General features: G+C 34.5%; 2 protein-coding genes across 3 annotated transcripts; both read left to right on the top strand.

The window, feature by feature from the left end:
- Positions 1 to 68: 68 nt before the first annotated feature.
- LOC130966777 (phosphoglycerate mutase-like protein 1) lies at positions 69 to 3,290 on the top strand. 2 transcript variants are annotated; one of them, XM_057891600.1, is made up of 9 exons: positions 69 to 241; positions 327 to 434; positions 534 to 613; positions 1,035 to 1,197; positions 1,658 to 1,732; positions 1,874 to 1,962; positions 2,335 to 2,454; positions 2,712 to 2,756; positions 2,825 to 3,290. In XM_057891600.1, the coding sequence occupies exons 1-9, from the start codon at positions 179 to 181 to the stop codon at positions 2,922 to 2,924; spliced, it is 843 nt and encodes a 280-aa protein (XP_057747583.1). In that variant the 5' UTR covers positions 69 to 178; the 3' UTR covers positions 2,925 to 3,290. The 2 variants fall into 2 exon arrangements, with proteins under 2 accessions (XP_057747583.1, XP_057747584.1); XM_057891601.1 differs by having other exon boundaries at positions 85 to 241; positions 323 to 434.
- A 14,233-nt stretch (positions 3,291 to 17,523) lies between these two features.
- On the top strand, positions 17,524 to 18,560 carry LOC130966937 (uncharacterized). Its single transcript, XM_057891757.1, has 2 exons — positions 17,524 to 17,806; positions 17,902 to 18,560. The coding sequence occupies exons 1-2, from the start codon at positions 17,524 to 17,526 to the stop codon at positions 18,558 to 18,560; spliced, it is 942 nt and encodes a 313-aa protein (XP_057747740.1).
- The last annotated feature ends 203 nt before the right edge of the window (positions 18,561 to 18,763 follow it).

Here is an 18,763-nt window from a genome sequence, read left to right as displayed (position 1 = left end):
TATTTTTGTTAAGTGGATAAAGTTTTGACAATAAAGTTGGGCAAAAATAATTTATATCAAGATATTAAAAATAACATTAATAAAAAAGAAAAGAAGAGAAGTGACGGAAGCAGATATAATTATTAATCAGGTGGCTAAGATAGCGTAGATATTCCCTCACCTCTCGATCTGCTTGACCATGGATGGTGGCGCTGCTGCTCCAACTCTGTTCCCGCTTCATCGCTGCAAAACCATTCACCTGGTTGGTGACTCACTCTCTCTCTCTCTCTCTCTCTCTCTCTCTTACATTGTTTTCGGGAACTTAATTAGAGTGTTGATCCAGCCAGGTCAGGCATGCGCAGGGGATCCACAATGTCGAGGGAGACAAGAACTACAAGGCTTACATGAACCCCGATTACTTTGATGCTCATCTCACCCACTTGGGCTGGCAACAGGTTTTGTAAATCCCCCCAACTCGCTATCAAGCTTTTACTCTCTTCTTCTTCTTCTTCTTCCTCTTCTTCTTGTCACTGTAATGATTTCTGTTTTTGCAGGTTGACAATTTGCGAAATCATGTTCACTCCTCCGGTCTCATAAACAAGATTGATCTTGTCATAGCGTCTCCTTTAATGAGGTATCCACGTCTCCTTTAACAATTTACCCTTTTATGGTTTTAGAATCCATCATGGATTAGGAGACTCAGACGTGTATTGTATATTGGAAGAGTCAACTTAACTATCTAGCGATTTTGTGGTTGAATTGGAGACTTACTTCTTATCATACTACCAAAACTAGTTGCCATTTACTGGATCCATATATAGATTTTGGCATCTCTAGCAATGCATGTGCTGTATGGGAAAGATTGAAGTAACTGAAACTTAAGGGACATTAGTTATCAAATTATAACTTTATATTATGCTAAGCTAGGTATGGTATAAATTTATTTTTTTGTTTGTTTATCCTACTTATAAATCTGAGACCCGTTTATTTGAGACATTTCCTTTGTAACTGCACTGAGGCAAAAGACAGCTGCGTAATGCAACTTATGGTTGTAGGACTCTACAAACAGCTGTTGGAGTGTTTGGTGGTGAAGGCTACACAGATAAAGCGGATGTGCTGCCTCTTATGGTGGCAAACGCAGGAGCTTGCAATCGAGCTGCAATTTCAAGTCTAAATGCCCCACCAATCGTTGCTGTTGAGCTTTGTCGTGAACATTTGGTATGCCATTCTACAGTCTGGTAATCTTCTTACCTGTTGGGCACCACATTCTATTACAAGGGAAATTACATCACATTACATGTACTACAGTTAAGAAGTTCAATCTCCAACTCAGCATGTGAGATATTTTCCTTTAGTCATGGGAATAAAATCTTTTAACCCTCACCTGCAAATTCACCATGGATTCGGGGTCTTAATTCTGGACTTTCTAATCAATAAGTAATCCAGGAATTCATGTTATATGCTGAGAATAGAAGATTGAGCAAGAATAGTGCATATACCAATACATCTAGGCTACATCAATTACCAGTTCTTTTTTTTTTTTTTTTTTTTTCTCTCTGTGTTTATTTTTTATGAGTAAATACAGTTTAACACGTTTTCTATGGAAGGTTCCTTGTATGTGATATTAAAATTGACAAATAGGAGCCTTACAAATCTCTCCGCATGTTTTCTCATGCAGGGAGTTCATCCTTGTGATAGAAGAAGAAGTGTTAGCGAGTATCAGTTTCTTTTTCCTGCTGTTGATTTTTCGCTGGCAAGTACATAGACTTCAAATACCTACGATGCTTATTTTCATGAAGATGGCTGACACCTTTATCTAAGCCGTAAAAGGGTTGGCCAAGATTTAATATATTCTCCTCTGGTTTGTGATAATCTATTTGACTTTTCTTTTCAGATAGACAGCGATGAAGATATTTGGTGGAAGGCCAATGTTAGAGAGACAAAGGAAGAACTTGCAGCTAGGGGGATGAAGTTCATGAACTGGTATGTGTTTATTATCATCAAAAAGCTTAAATGCTATGTCACACTAAAATCATATTTTAATGTATCAATTAGGTAATGCAGTTCTATTCTGTCTCTTAGCAATTGGAAGATATAATCACTAGTATCTTCCATAAATTAATGTGTTTCAATGAAGTTTTCTAGATATAGCTGAATGTGTTAAGCTTCTCAAAGCCTGGATCTCACTTGTGACCTTGAAATTTGGAAAATAAGAGAATTTGTGTGATTCTGTTCTGATGTACTAGCAAACCATCCAACTAGTTATATGTGATTCTGTTCTGATGAGAATTTCCATCGAATGTGAAAGATAAGTTAAATTGAGAGGATCTATTTTTACTCTTAACTTCATCACAGGTTATGGACACGAAATGAGAAGGAGATAGCAATTGTGACACATAGTGGATTCTTGTTTCATACTTTGAATGGATTCGGAAATGATTGCAACCCCTTGGTGAAGAAGGAAATATCCAAGCAGTAAGCTCCGATAATACAATTTACAATTGCTTCCTGAATCTATGCTTTTATTAGAAAGAAAAGAATTATTATTTGCTTTGTTATCAGTAATAGACGCGTAGAGAGTGACTGCTGTATTTTGTGTTTGATATGTAAGGTACTAAGTTTATATGTTGTAATATTCCGATGGATGGGGCACTTTGATTTGTGATTAGTTTCCTACAACTTTTATATTGAAATTAAAGTAAATGATGGACTTGTTTCACATATCCTTGCAGCTTTGCCAATTGTGAGCTTCGCTCGATGGTCATTGTCGATAGAAGGTGAGTTTGCAAATACAAGCTGACAGTAAAAATAGGTTCCTTTTCATTGATTTTTGTTTTCCTTCCAGTATGACAGGATCAACAGCATCAACAACCAACTATCCAGGGAAGATACCTCCAGGTCTGGACCTCCCTAGTGATGTTGCAGACGAGAACCTTCCGAAATAGGATGTTTGGCTCTCTTTCTTATGCTGAATGTGTTTACTATGATTCAGAGAGACATAATCTCAAAATCATTATTAATTGAAGATTATGTGTCTTAGGAAATCTAACATGATTGTTTCAGATTTCACAAACTGCTGGTTCTGTCTTGAAAGTTGAAACTATTATAGAATATTGTCTGTATAAAAATATTTTGTGGGACCTATTTTCAAACCAAGTATTTCCTTGTAGGGAAATCAGATGCCCCCTGATAACAGAGAAACACCTTTTTTCTTGATGGAAAAGTTTAGGTGGAGGAAGACTGTCTTTCTTGTATGAGAAACACAATGTTAAACTAAGTTTACTTTGGGATTGAGCTGATCATTGTCAAAACCAATGACTTTTCTGTTAATTATATTTTAGTCAATATTTAATTTCATATCTATCAGCAATTTTGGATTCATAATATTTTACCTAGGACAAACCAACATCTTTTGCCGGCACTGTAATTGCCTTTTTCTTTTTCTCCTTTTCGATTTAAAGATCAATGAGCAACGAAACAAAATTGAGGAAGAATTCAATGCACAAGTATGTTGGGAATCAAGTCCTTTTTCATATTTGATACTGGAGAGTGAAGATTCTTTCTTATGTTCTGTTCGAATTAATGAAAAATGTATTATGGCTGAGTCAGTCAGTAGTGTGGACTTGAGAAGTTTCATGCATAAACGAAAAAGGAAGTATCTAAAAACTCACATAAACACGGAGGTAAGATGCGGATGACGATCTTTTTTTTTTGGTCAGTGGATTGGACAACCTTCAATCCTAGGTACTCCAATGGATTGGACAACTCCTAATCCTAGGTACACAACACACCTAGGCTGCGTTTGTTTCTAAGAACAGGACATGACAAGACACTGAGAACAGGACAAGACACTGTTCTTGTATTCTGTTTGGTGATATACTAGAACAAATTATGAAAATTCAATTTATTCTCATTTTTTTTCATTCAAAAAACTTGAGATGAAAAATATAGCAATAAAAAATATAATTATGAAAAATTAACAAGAATAATAAAAGAAAAAATAAAAAATAAGTTGTGTCCCTTGTTAGTGTCTCCGTATCCTTCCTGTCAGGATGGACAAAAAATACACTAATTCAGTGTCTCTAGACACCTTGTCTCTGTCCATGTCTCCTCTGCCAAACACGATTTTGTGTCTCAGTGTCCATGTCTCAGTGTCCTGTCTCTGAAAACAAACGCAGCCCTACATACTCCTCACACATTTATCACATTTCTTTTCCACAAATGCATCCTCTAAAATTTCAACTCTAGACCTTAGTGATGGGGAGGGGGTGAAGTGCCACTGAGCTAAGGCTCTTCGGCTGCGGATGACGATCTAGATGCTCCTCAACCACTCTGGGCCTGCACCAACTTTGTAGAGCCCGTGATATACGAGTCTAGGCCTAGAAACTTTCTACTTCATTGCATGTCTGGAACGGAGATTGTGAAAATTCAGTTCCTTACACATTCAAGTTTTTTGGCAAGTAAATTTGATTAAGTTGGTCAAAATTTAATAAAATCTATTCACATAATATACGTGTAAAAATACATACTTCTTTTTCTTTGTATTTCTTCTTTTTTTCGCGCATTGTTTCGACGTCTTCCTCCTCTTTCTATTGGTGTTGTTGTTACTTCGTTTTGTTTTTTTTTTTCTTCTCTTTCTCATATGTTATTGCAGTAATTTTTTTTGATTGATTTTTTTTGAAAACTATAAAATTTATCAAAAAAATAAGACTAAAATTTCTTAACAATGATATAAAAAAATTTTTATTTTGACACTCAAAATTTGCTAAAAATCACACAAATCTGTTCTTTAATGTTGCATTTTTTTCTTTTTATTATTCTTCTTTCTTTCTTTCTTTCTTTTATGTTGATCTTATTTCTTCTTTTAAGAGTATTGTTTCTCATATTAGACTCGAATGAACATATTTGTATTCTATTGCAATCTTATTTAATTAAATGAAATTCACACTTATTGAATTGAATTCTTGCTAGAAATAAAAATAGCATTGAAAATTTTTTTTTAAAGGTAAAAAAATATTTATTAATAGCAAAATGGATACAAGAAGTCATCCGGTCCTATCTTGGACATCAAAAACCAGTTTTTGAATTGGGGGCTTCCAAAAAAAAATCCTTATGACTAAGGAAAGAGTTTAAGAAAACAACTGAAAAGAAAGAAAGGAAATAAGAAAGAGGAGAAAGAAAGAAAAAGTCACGCTAACTCCTCGTTCTTGTTTGGGACTCCTGTAACAACTTCATGGCTTGTTCGAGAACTCATTGAGAAGAAACAATATTGTTCTCAAAGATCTTTAAGTTTCTGGCTCTCTAGTTCATCCAATACAAAACTACCGTTAGCACCACATTCTTCATTCCCTGTGTCGTTTAGTTCGACTGATGTACTGCATGCGACCACCACTTCCAGAACGGGTTGAGTTCCCAATGCTTGGCCCAAGTGGCTAACCGGTAAAAGCTGCCATGCTTGGTTTGCAAGGTGGCACTGGATTAAGTAGTGAGTGACTGATTCTCCATCTTCCTCACACCTAGGGCAGACATTTGGGATGTTGTAGAACTCTTTATTCAGTCTTCCTCTCACAGCAAGTCCATCATGGCAAGCTTTCCAAATAAAAATTTTTATTTTTGGGGCGCATCGCAAGCTTCAGAGGGCTTTCCACATCGTCTTATCTCTGCACACTTCCGGAAATTGCTCCATGGGTGGGTGAAAAAAGTGGTACGCAATTTTGTAGCTCATGGATACTGAATATGTCCCAGAAGCTTCGCTGGCCCAGGTTAGTCTATCCTCTCCTTCTTCGATTTCTGTCTGTAATATTCTAGTTGCGATATCTGGATCAAAGTTTGTTGTTATTGTGTGTTCATTCCATTGTCTATTGTTGTTAATGAGTTGATTGACCCATTCTAGTTGAGTATTAGGGATTTGATTTTGCATTGTAGTAATAGGTAATGAGTTTTTGATCCAAGGGTCTTCAAGAATACGCACTGAGTTCCCCGACCAATTTTTCATAGCAGACCTTTCTCCAAAACCTTCCTCCCTTCAAGTAGCCTCCTCCATGTCCAGGATGGAATGTGACCTGTCTCAGTTTTCAAGAAAGTAGAATACCTGAAATATCTTCCTTTGTAAAGCTTACTAACTAGTGAATCGGATTTAGTGGCTATTCTTCATCCTTGTTTGGTTAGCATGACCAAATTAAATGCTTTTAGATCCTTGACTCCCAGGCCTCCTTGGTTCTTCTCTCTACTAATAACATCCCATTTAATCCACCATTGTTTCCTTTCCGAATCCTTTTGCCCCCACCAAAAGTTCATTATCTTCATTTGAACTTCCTCTATTAAAGAATCAGGTGATCTAAAACAACTCAGAGTATAAAGTGGAACAGATGTTGCTACTGCCTTGACAAGCACTTCTCTTTCGCCTACCGAGAGCAATGATCTTTTCCAGTTTTGTAATTTTTTTCTACTTTATCTTTGATATAGTTGAAGGTACTCTTCTTAGACCACTGTATAACCGCAGGCAATCCCAAATATTTGTCTTGGGCACCAACATGAGGAATATCCATTCTCTGCGCTAGATCGTCTCTGACGTGCGAAGGGGTGTTTTTGCTGAAAAGACAGGATGATTTATTAAGATTTATCTGTTGTCCACTTAGCTCATTATAACTTTGTAGCACTTGAATCAAATTTTGGCATGCATTCTCGTTTCGTTTGCAAAATAGAATCGGGTTGTCCGCGAATAACAGGCGGCTGATTGCCGGGCATCTACTGTTAATCCTCAATCCTGAGATTTCTAGTCTCTGTTATCCTCTGTGGAGCAGATAGGAGAGCCCTTCTGCACAAATAAGAAAAAAGGTAGGGAGAAAGAGGGTTGTCTTGTCGCAACCCCCTACATGGTTTGAAAAAATTATGAGGTTGACCATCCACAGTAACAGAGTAGGATACAGTAGTTACACACTCCTTCATCCACCTAATCCACTGATTGCAGAAACCCAACTTCTTTATTACTTCCCAAACAAAGCACCATTCAACCTTGTCGTACGCTTTGCTCATGTCAATCTTCAAAGCTACTTCATGATCACCGCCTCTCTTATTTTTTAAAAAATGCATAAGCTCATGAGCAATTAGAGTATTATCAATAATTAGTCGACCTTTAACAAAAGCGCTTTGATTTTCACTAATCACCCTGTTTAAAACACCCTACATACGGTGAACCAATACTTTCGAAATAATTTTATAAAAAACACTGCTCAAACTGATTGGTCTAATCTGTGACATAGTGTCAGCATGTGAAACCTTAGGAATTAAACAGATATGGGTATGATTGAAATTCCTTAACATTTTTCCATCATAAAAGAAGCTTGAAACTGCATCTACCACATCTTTTTTTATGACATTCCAAAAGAATTGGAAGAATTTACCTGTGAAACCATCATCACCCGGGGCTGAAAAAGGGTTGCTGGAGAAGGTAGCTTTCTTGATTTCGTCCTCTATGACCCTCTTTGTAAGCCTCCTGTTAGTCTCCTCATCCACTCTCCTTCCCATCTTCTCCAGTTCCGCCGTATCCCTTCTTGGAGAAAATCTCACTGAAGTATACTTGAGCAATGTGTGCCATGCTTTCCGGATCAGCTTTGTAGGCACCTGAGTTGTCTCAGAATCTATGTATCTTATTCTTTCAGTTTCTGTTCTAAAATTTTGTATGAAAAAATTTTGTATTCTGGTTCTCCCATTGTAGCCATTGCACCCTAGATTTCTCCTTCCAGTATCTCTCTTCTAGTTTGTATACATCTGTTAATTCGGCCTCTAAAATTTGAATTCTCCTCTTCTCTGCCAACTCCCCTTTAGCCTTCTCCACTTCCAGCTTTTCTCTTATCTCAGTAATTCTTTTTTTGCGAATTATGATTATTACTCTGTTGCCATTCAACAAGCAAATGTCTGTATTTTTTAATTTGCAGCATAACTTATACATTGGCGAGCCATCCGTTTGCAACTGCCATGCTTCCTTTACAATCCTTATAACCTCTTCATACTCGCACCACCTTTCTTAAAAATGAAACCTTCTTTTAGTTCTTCTCCCTTCACTGTCTGACTGAAGCAAAAGAGGGCGGTGGTCTAATCCTATATCTTCTAGATGGATGATTTGTGCATTTGGATATTCTAGTCTCAGCTAAGTTGAAGTTAAGCATCTATCTAATCTTTCTCGAATAAGTTATCCATTATATTGCTTATTGCACCAAGTGAATTTGCTCCCCACGTATCCTAAATCCACCAAATTTCCAACACTAATAAAATTGTTAAACGTCTCAATAGAAGATGCTGATTTCATTCTCCTCCCTATCTTTTTCATGATGAGAAGCAGATGATAAATGTCACAAGTAAGAAGCGAAGAAATCAGGAGAATAAGGGGAGTGAAAGTAAAAAAAAAGTGTGCTAGGAGGAATCAAAAGCTGCTACCAATGGGAAGGGTGCCACCCAACAAAAGGCGCCCGAGGAACCATAAAGATGATGATATGAAACTGTCAAGGTATGGGGAATCCCTTGACAGTTCACAGCATGCAAGGGATTTGCAAATCCCATTCGCCGAGTTAATGTTCTTATGTGAGACAAAAAAAACATTGCCTCGACGGTGGTAGAGAAGTGTAAGATGGTGGGCTTTCAGAAGTTCTTTTGTGTGAATTCCAGAGGCACGGCAGGGGGATTAGTGTTGGCTTGGAAAGATGAAGCAGATATTATGGTTCAACACAGTGAAGAATTCCTAATTTATTTTGTATGGACTGACCGGTCACTTCAAAAATAATGGGAAGTGGCTGCAGTTCACCTTCACAATGATGATAACCGTAGGACTGCTCAGTACGAAGTAATTATAGAGATGGTCAGGAGAGAAAGTTCTTATTTCATGGTCATAGGTGACTTTAATACAATAAATAGCATTGAAATTTATTTAAAGTAATACCAAAATTTAAATACAACAATAGAGAATACCAAAAATAAATTGTATACTAAAATATCGCATTAACTTTATTTAAAATTGACATAAGTTCAGTAATACAACACAAAAATATTGAACCTTTCTAAAAAAATTACACATTTAATGAATTAAATGCTTATCTTATATATAAAACAACACATAAAAATTTTAAAAATAATATCGAGATGTCTTTAATTTAATACTGAAATTTCTAACTAAATGATGTGATAGAACTAAGAACTTATTTCATAAAAATTTGAGTTACAGATTTACAAATTTTAATAAAAAAGAGAATAAGTGAAAAAATATGTAATAACACAATGAAATTAAGTAGGATAAGTATAAACATTCGAAAGAGAATGAACAGTGACATTTACGTATAAGAAAAGGACGACGTATTTGATATATAAAATAATACATACATTTCTAAAGAAAAATACCGAAATATCTTTATTCTAATACTAAAATTTTCAACTAAATGATATGATGGAACTAAAAAATTTATTCTATGAAGACTTGAGTTATAGATTTACATATTTTGATAGAAGAAAAATAACTAGAAAATTAGTAGATAATGCAGCAAAATTACGTAGAATAAGTACAAAAATTTAAAAGAGAATAAACAATATTATTATTTACATATCATAAGAAGATGACAAATAATGACGATGACGGTGATAATGATCATGGAAGAGGAAAAAGAAAATAAAAAAAAGAATAAATTAAATAAGAAGAGGAAGAGGAGAAAGAGAAAGAGGTGGTGTTGGTGACTATAACGACGATGATAACAAAATAGAATGATAAAAAAAAAGAATGAGGAGAAGAAAGAAAAAGAATGAGAATATAAGTAATACAAAAAAAAAAAGTCGTAATTGATTGGATTTGATTAACTATATTGTTTGATTGTAGAGTTTTATTGGTGAAAATTATCTGTGGCGTAATTAGGTAACTACTATATTACGTTGTTCGTTATTTTCATAGGCAAGCTTAAATGTAACTACATATAAAATCCGGGGGTTTCTACTAAGGCAATTGTATGAAACAATAGTTCAATTCTGAATATATATAATCTTATGTTATATCCGCACGGTTTGTATTTTATCAAGGATATAGGAGAGGATACCAAGCGTCGAGAACTATGGCCAACAATAGCAATTCATAGTTGTTGAGGTATTATGACAACGAGATTAAATTTAGTGTCCCCCTTCAGGCTTTTAGAACAGAGATTGATGTTTTTATAATTATTGTTTGTTCCTTTGTTCTGTCTCTTCAATTAAAAAAAATGTTATATATACTATAAAAATTAGTTATTAAATTAATTATTATATATTTATAATTTTATATAAATAAGTGATTGATAATATGTAATTAATTAATGCTTTTAAATTGTAGTGTAATCTCGTACTCTGCAAAACCAGTGGCCAAATAGTAAAAGGGAAGGAATCTTTTGTGTCTGTTGTTTTTACCTTACAGTTTTCACTTATTCAAATGGCCTCTTGGGAGCTATTCTTGGTAACTGTTGCCTATAAATTTATACAGTACAGGGGACCTTTTGGTCATTGACTTTTCGGGAGCGACCAGAAACGCAGTTCAAGAAGCATGCTACAGGAAAGAGAGAATACTGTTATCACATCTTCGGATGCTCCTTTACATAGTTACATGTAGAACTAATACAAAGAATTGGAAAATTTTTAAGTGTAAGAAGATATTGATATTTTAGTAATTTTTAATCGATGATCTTAATTATAAAAAATATATATAGTATATATAATTAAAATAAACAATTAAAAATGACCGAAACATCATGTACAGAGAATTAGCACTAACCATTGGTATGTACAACTCTTGTAAAAATAAAATAAACAAATTAAAGAACTCTTTTTCTCTTTCATTTGGTATCATTTGTATGATACATATAACACACTGGTTTTTTACATAAATAGCAAGGAGAAACAAGAACACATCAATGGCCATGGGACACAGTTTCATGGTCGCTAGGGAGCATCTTTGACCCACGTTACTTGCCAAATTAGGATAAACAGAGTCTAGTTTGGTAATTCACGAGCAGCTTTATTCCTTTCTCCACGGGCATCATGCTCAATAGTTGAACTTCATAGTTCATACAATAATAGTTTTTCCTTCAATTTTTGGTTACGGAGCTGCATTAATTTTATACAAATTTGATTATGAATTTATGCATTGATGCCAGCCGTTTTGGTATCTTGGTGTAGGTAGTGTATAATTAATTAGGTTAAAGCTAAATAATTAGACTCTTCATAATTAGTTGTATGTGAGGCACTACAATCATTTATACAATTCTGCATAGTATTAGTTGACAAGTACATCAACGCTGTCTCACCTGTCTGCATAATTTTGACGTCATTTAGCTCAAAGTAGGTTGAGATTCCATAATTGGGCCAGCTTTATTTGGTTAATGTCTGGGGTATTTATTAATAATGGAAAATTAGTACCAACGAGAGCTACGTGCGGATTCAGCTACATAATTGAGGCAAGCCAAAACAAAATTGACATGTCGTGCAGCAGTAACCAATCTTTCAAAATGTACACAATGATCTAGGACTAGAACATTAACAAAAGAAGTGAAAACCAGCAATACCAATTACCAAGTTTTCATTTTCCAGAATCACAGTCCACGTATTAATAGAAGCAATAGCAAAAGAAAATAAAGAGTAATTAAGTCACAAAAAAAATTGTTTAGATGACTAGACTAATACTTTTTCTTTGTTTTTACTTTACATTTGAATTAATATTAGCCAATTATCTTCTATTTTACACTAAAAGTATTAGCTCCTAACATTTTTTGAAATGATTAATCAATTTGAGCCATTGAACATGCAGGCAACTTAGTTGTAATTGTAGTTCTACAACTATTGATAATTATTATATGCTAAATAAAGTAACTATTTAACTAGGCAAAAGAGGCGGATAAACTAATAGTTGAATAATGAGATGCCAGCCTTACAAGGCACACAAACATCAATCAATAATAATAATGAATAAAAGTTCAGTGAGCTCTCTGTCTGTATTAGCACAAATAATTCAAATCACTTCCACACTAAAAACACCCTCTTTCCTTATCCATTATAACTTAGGAGAACTTTTTTCCTTTTTTTAAGGGAATATGAAGATGGGTTACCCAATAATTTTGATATTTGTGAAAAGGAAATACGGGCATACACTGGACTTTCAAACACAGTATCGAAATGAAGCTAAATGTCATGTGTTGCATGAGCGTGATCCACACAAGTTGCTTGCTTGCCCTGTAACTGAAGGCAAGGCCGCAACCGGCAAGCAAGAGTCTAATCCCAGTCAACAACACATCAATGGCACTCCTAGTCTTATCTAATATATATACATTATACATCCCTTCCTTTTCATAATCAATGCCATGAGGGTCCCTCATCCCGTAAAAAACTCCAGTTTCCAAACAGGCAACGCTATCATCACCACCAACAACACGCTTCTCCCAAACCCATTCCACTCAGTATTTTGCCACGCGTCCCAGTGACCTACCCCCCAAACCATATCATGTCTCAACTCAATGCACAAAATCTTGAAAAAAAAATAAAAAATAAAAATTTAATTATTATTATTTTTATTTTAGTAATTTTTTATTTACAAAATTTGACCTGATATTATTACATACATGACCAACATATTCACGAGCGAGCATGAGCATGTTGTGTCTAGACTCTAGTGTCTACATATTTTTATCTAAACGTATTTGGGATGCAGTTTGAATGAATTTTATGTCAAAAATTCATTTTATCTAAATATTAATTTTACTAGTAGCGCAATTTAGATTTGATAATTATTTTTAGATAATTCAATCTAATTTTAAGTAGTTTGATTTAAATTAAATTTGCGGTTTATAAATTAAATATATATATATATATATATATATATATATATATATATATATATATATATACAAACTTTCAGCAATATTTTTATTGTAAATTTGTGGAGAGAAAGGTCTTAGAATTGGCGTAAGATGGTTACTCCACTTCACATATCAAGCAGATTGTTGACAATTTTAACTTTCATTTTTAAATTAGAGAGAATGCTGGGTGGAGATGATGGTGAACAGTAATTCAAATGTACAGTGCTAGATAAAGTTATAAATGGTTTGTACATACTATTTTAAAGAGAGTAGGATAACATTTATCTTGTATCAAATGATAGTAATTATAGAATTTTAATATTTCTAAAAAGATAAAATTTACCATTTGTCTTGGGTTATACAATGTTCTTTCCACAGTTATAAGTGGTAGTTGTCTAACTCAGGCTCTAGAAATTATGGAACATTGTTTGCAAGACTGCAAGAAATCCATTTTAATTTAACAATGTTAAATAATTTTTTTAGTTGATTCAATTGGTGGAAGGTCTTGTGTTTTGACTGTATAAGGTTATGCCTGGCAATGAATCAATTTTTGGGTGGGATTGTGGTGGGTGTGAAGAAATAGGTACAATGACATTTTTAATGTAAAGAGTCCTTGATTTGATTACAAGATGGTAGTGAATGCTAGATCATGACTAACTTTATAAAATTACATGTTGAGAAGTCTTTTTTTATTTCAATGTTTAAATCATCAGATATTTTGGAAACTTCCATCAGCTAGCTTTTCTAAAATTAATTGTGATGCTAGTTTGGTTTTTGATTTTCAAGTGGCTGATTTTAGATGTGTAATTAGAGATTCTAATAGCTATTGGGTAATATGAGTTGTTCGGGTAGCATTTTTTTGGATCTATTTTTAGATGTGAGTTATTTGTTATTTGGAGAGGACTTATTCTAATTTGGGAGTGTGGCATCAAATATATTGTCCGTAAAATTGACTGTTTGAATATCTTGCATCTCCTGTACTATATATATAATGCTTATGGTGGCATGTTTGATATTTCTGATCTAGTTGCCAAGATTAAAGAGCTCTTGGTCAGACCATGGGTCGTCCATTTTGAATAGATTGGTCGTGAAGCGAACAAAATTACAGATTGGTTAGCGGGCTATGGAGCTTTGGTTAATCCAAGTAATGTCATTTGAAATTCTCCTAGTAAACACCCTGAGCAAATTATTTACTCGGACTCAATTGAGTTAGTTTGCTTTGTTTTTTTATTTTGTTTAGACACAAAAAAAATAAATTTTAACATTAAATCTTAAATAACTAACAATGAGATAACAAATTTTAATAATATTTTAAAAAATCAACAATAACATAACAATAAAAATAAATTTAAAAATTGATTAAAATAAATAAATAAATTTTGAATTTATAAAATATTTACTAAATAATAATAATATATGAATAAGATAAAAATATATAACAAATTAAATATATTATAAGTAAAATTTTAAATATAATAAAAAAATAATATTAGTATATTATATCGTGCGATTTGAATTGAATTGGATCGTTTTTAAAAAATATATCTAGAATTCGATTTTATTTATGGGCTTTGCCAAAAATTCAAACCATCTAAATTAATGTGATTTTAATTGATTGTCGATTTAAATTAAATTGGATGTGTGATTTAATTTAAATTATTTTAAATTTTGAACACCCTTATTTTTATTTTTAGAATAAAAATATACAGTAATATCTTTATTATATTTGAAGTGATTTAGAAATTCTGTATTATATCTTTAGAATAAAAACATACCATAATAATATAATTTTTTTCCATTTAGAAACTCCGAATTACATGTGAATATTTTGTATTTCGTATCAGGGGTGGTATTGTGGCTGGAGGTAATTGTTATGGACTAAGTAGATAATAATTTTTGTGAATAATGTAAATAATAGATTTTAAAATTGACTCAATAAAGTAAAATTATACTATACACTAAATTATTTATTTAAATTTTAATATTAAAATAATTATTCATACATCTAATAAATTAAACATCTAATATATTTATTATTCACATTATTTAATATTTTTAATTTTTCATTATCTACTTATACATTTCCAATTGTTATTTGACTTATTTCTTATTTGATTATTGTACCATGCTTGTAGGTTTATGTTGAACCGTTTTTCTTGGGCTCATTTTTATTGATATGGAGGCTTTGTGTGTGTGTTACATGGATATGGATGCATGGGAGCGCAATACACAATTGTGGGGCAGCTTTTGTCCTTAATGTCAGGTGCCACAACTCGGATGGTACGAGTTGTTTGAGTTTGGTGTTTTGATACAAATCGTTAGGTCCGATTTGCGGAAGGAGAGATGATGAATTTCTGGATGATGAAAATCGTACCATCCGAGTTGATGGTTTTATTTTTTTTTTGCGTTGTGAAATCGGAGGGTCCGACATGTTTTATTATATTATTTTTTTGAATTCAGTTAGGGAATCGCATGGTCCGATTTGGTTGGGACTTTAATAAAAGTTGGTGAAAATGCATATCAGAGCAATCACTCTCGCATCGTCTTCTTCTCCTTCTTCAACGGTCCTCTGGTTTTTAGTTCATCTCTTTCGTTTCTTGTTTAGTAAAGTAGTCAAAAATCTGAAACTCAAGTTTATGAGGTTGTTAATGTGATTGAGAGAAATGAGTGACAGAGTGTTATTGAAGGTGTATTATTTTGGTCAGATTTTGTTACAAACATCTGAAGGAGTAACATTTGTTTGTGAGAATCCGTTAGATCTGGTGATTCCTTTTACAATCTCATTTGAAGAGCTAAAGGGTGTGATATGTGAAAGGATTGATTCTGAGAGGGCAAGAAGGATATCATGTATTCTATACAGAAATCCTATACAAGTGTTTGGTGGATTCGTCCAGTTTCAAACGAAATATGTAACGGACGAAGTGAGCATGTAAGATATGTTTTCCATGTATATTGAAAATCGGAGACAACTATCGTTCATCGAGTTGTATGTGGAGTTTGAGCAATGTGAGGCCGACCGTAATATTCTACGGGAGGATTACAATAGTGACAGCGAGGAAGAGTTCGAAAGCAACTACGAAGTTGTTGGTCCAGATGGAGATGAGGTTCCAGGTGACGGAACTATGGCTCCATATGTGTCTGATGTCGCAACTGCTCTGGCAAACGATGTGCCGTTTGAGGAGCCATCATTCATACGAGTTTTGGATTTGGAAGCCATGCATGTTCCGGAATTTCCGGATTATATCAATACTGGTACGTGATTCTCCATAATTATGAGTTAATTTAATAAATTAAGTAATTATAAATTGAAATTTATTAGTGAATTAGTTTAATTAAAATTGGTTAAATTGGAATTTATTAAGTAAATATAAGTAAATTAGTTAAATTAAAATTTGTTAAATTGGTTAGATTTAGTTAAATTAAAATTAAGTCCATATAAATAGGAATTTATTAGTAAATTAAGTAAATATAACTAGAAAATTAGTTTAATTAAAATTGGTAAAATTGAAAGTTATTAAGTAAATATAAGTAAGTTAGTTAAATTAAAATTTGTTAACCGGGTTAAATTTAGTTAAATTAAATGTAAGTTAGTATAAATAGGAAATGATTAGTAAATTAAGTAAGTATAAGTAGTAAATTAGATTAATTAAAATTGGTTAAATTCGAAGTTATTAAGTCAATATAGGTAAGTTAGGTAAATTAAAATTTGTTAAATCTGTTAAAGTTCTTTAAATTAAATTTAACTGAATATAAATAGGAATTGATTAGTTAATTAAGTAAATATAACTACTAAATTAGTTTAATTAAAATTAGGATCTGTTAGTTGATTAGTTGAATATAAATATCTGTTAGTAAATTAGTTAAAAATAATTAGCTTGGAGGGTTTTATTATAATTGATGTAGTCATCATTTGTTTTACCTTTATTTTCGATTGTTTAAATATTTATGTTTCTAAAATTTGTTGTATGGCTGTCCGCAGAAATTTCTGTTGTCGCAGATGGTGAATTTGCCGTTGGGATGGAATTCAGTTCGAGGGATGCTGTTATTAAGGCGATAAAAGAGTATACTATACGAAGAAGCGTAGATTATCGGGTGTATGAGTCTGAGCCGTTGACATTTTATGCGAAGTGTATACAGTATGGGTTAGGATGTGATTGGCTTATCCGGGTTAGCATGATTAGCCAGAAGTACTGTTGGGTTGTAAGGAGGTATAATGGCAGTCACACATGTACCAGAGCAACAATTTCTCAGGATCATTCTAAGCTGGACTCAACAACGATTGCAGAAGCAATTAAGCCGTTGGTTGAGGCTGACCCCGCCTTAAAGGTAAAATCGGTTATAGCAGAGGTGCAATCGAAGTTCAACTACACTGTTAGCTATCGGAAAGCATGGTTGGCTAAGCAAAAGGCAGTGGAAAAAATATTTGGAGGCTGGGAGGCATCGTACGAAGCGTTGCCTATATGGTTTGAGGCCATGTGTCACAAGGAGCCGTCAGCTGTTGTTCATTTTGAGACTATGCCTGCATATCAAGGTGATGACTTGGTGACTGATATTCAGGTATTGCATCGTGTCTTTTGGAGTTATTACCCCTGCATTAGAGCTTTCAGACATTGTAAGCCAGTTGTCCAGGTCGATGGGACTCACTTGTACGGAAAGTACAAGGGTTGTCTACTAGTGGTAGTGTCATAGGATGGCAACAACAATATCGTCCCAATTGCGTTTGCAATTGTGGAGGGAGAGACTTCAGATGCGTGGCACTTTTTTTCTGAGTAACCTTCGTCAGCACGTTGTCACTCGGGATGGTGTGGGGCTGATATCCGACCGTCACGAATCCATAAATGCAGCTGTGGAAAGGAGTAATGGGGCTTGGTCACCTCCGAGAGCCTTTCATATGTTTTGCATCAGGCATATAGAGTCGAATTTTTTGAGAAAATTCAAGACGCCGTACTTACAGAAACTGGTCGTCAACATAGGTAACTATCAGAGTAGCTAATTAATTTAATATCAGAGTTCGATTGAATGAGTGTGTTGACCAATATTGTCTCAATAATTTCTTTCTATCCTGCAGGATATTCGAGGACGGTGTGTGAGTACGAGGTGCGTTACCAACGTTTACGAGAACGGGGCGAGGTATACACTGACTGGTTAAACCGAATCCCCCGGGAACAGTACGCGTTGACTTTTGATGGTGGATATAGATGGGGTCATATGACGACAAATCTAGTGGAATGCATCAACTCAGTATTGAAGGGTGCACGCAATCTCCCCGTGACTGCCCTTGTGAAGGCAACATTCTACAGGCTGAACGAGTTGTTTACCCGAAAAAGAGCGGAAGCGGAAGCCCGGATTAATGCTGGCCATGTGTTTTCCGATGTCGTTACCTCGAAGTTGCATGCAAACCGACTTGCGTCAGGAAACATTCAGGTTAGTTGCTTTGACCGGCAGAACGAGGTCTTTGAGGTGCGTGAGATGCCAAGTGGAATGGAGTTTGCAGTGGACCTACGTGTGCTTCGATGTGACTGTGGTGAGTTCCAGGTGGACCGGATCCCCTGTCGACATGTGTTTGCATGTTGTGCCAACCAGCGACTGGATTGGCAAGTGTATGTTCATGATGTGTATAAGATGGACCAAGTTCGGCGGGTGTACCGAGCAAGGTTTAGGCCATTAGGTAACCCTACTACATGCCTGCTTACAACGGACCTCGGTTCATCCCGAATCCGTTCTTGAGACGCCTCGGGAAAGGTCGCCCAAAAATGACGCGATTCTTGAACGAGATGGACACACGGATGTTACGTCGGCCTAGGCGATGTACGCTTTGTGGGGCTGAGGGGCACAGCCGTGGCAGATGCCGTCAGGAGGTGGTGCAAATGCCAACAGAGAGCATTAGTAGATTCTTATTCTGCGTTGACATTATGTATGTGACATTATCT

The sequence above is a fragment of the Arachis stenosperma genome, chromosome 3, assembly GCF_014773155.1.
Source record: "Arachis stenosperma cultivar V10309 chromosome 3, arast.V10309.gnm1.PFL2, whole genome shotgun sequence".
In the NCBI taxonomy this organism is placed as follows: Eukaryota; Viridiplantae; Streptophyta; class Magnoliopsida; order Fabales; family Fabaceae; genus Arachis; species Arachis stenosperma.
Note: the sequence above shows the minus strand (reverse complement) of the source record. Positions and strands in the feature narration are given on the sequence as shown.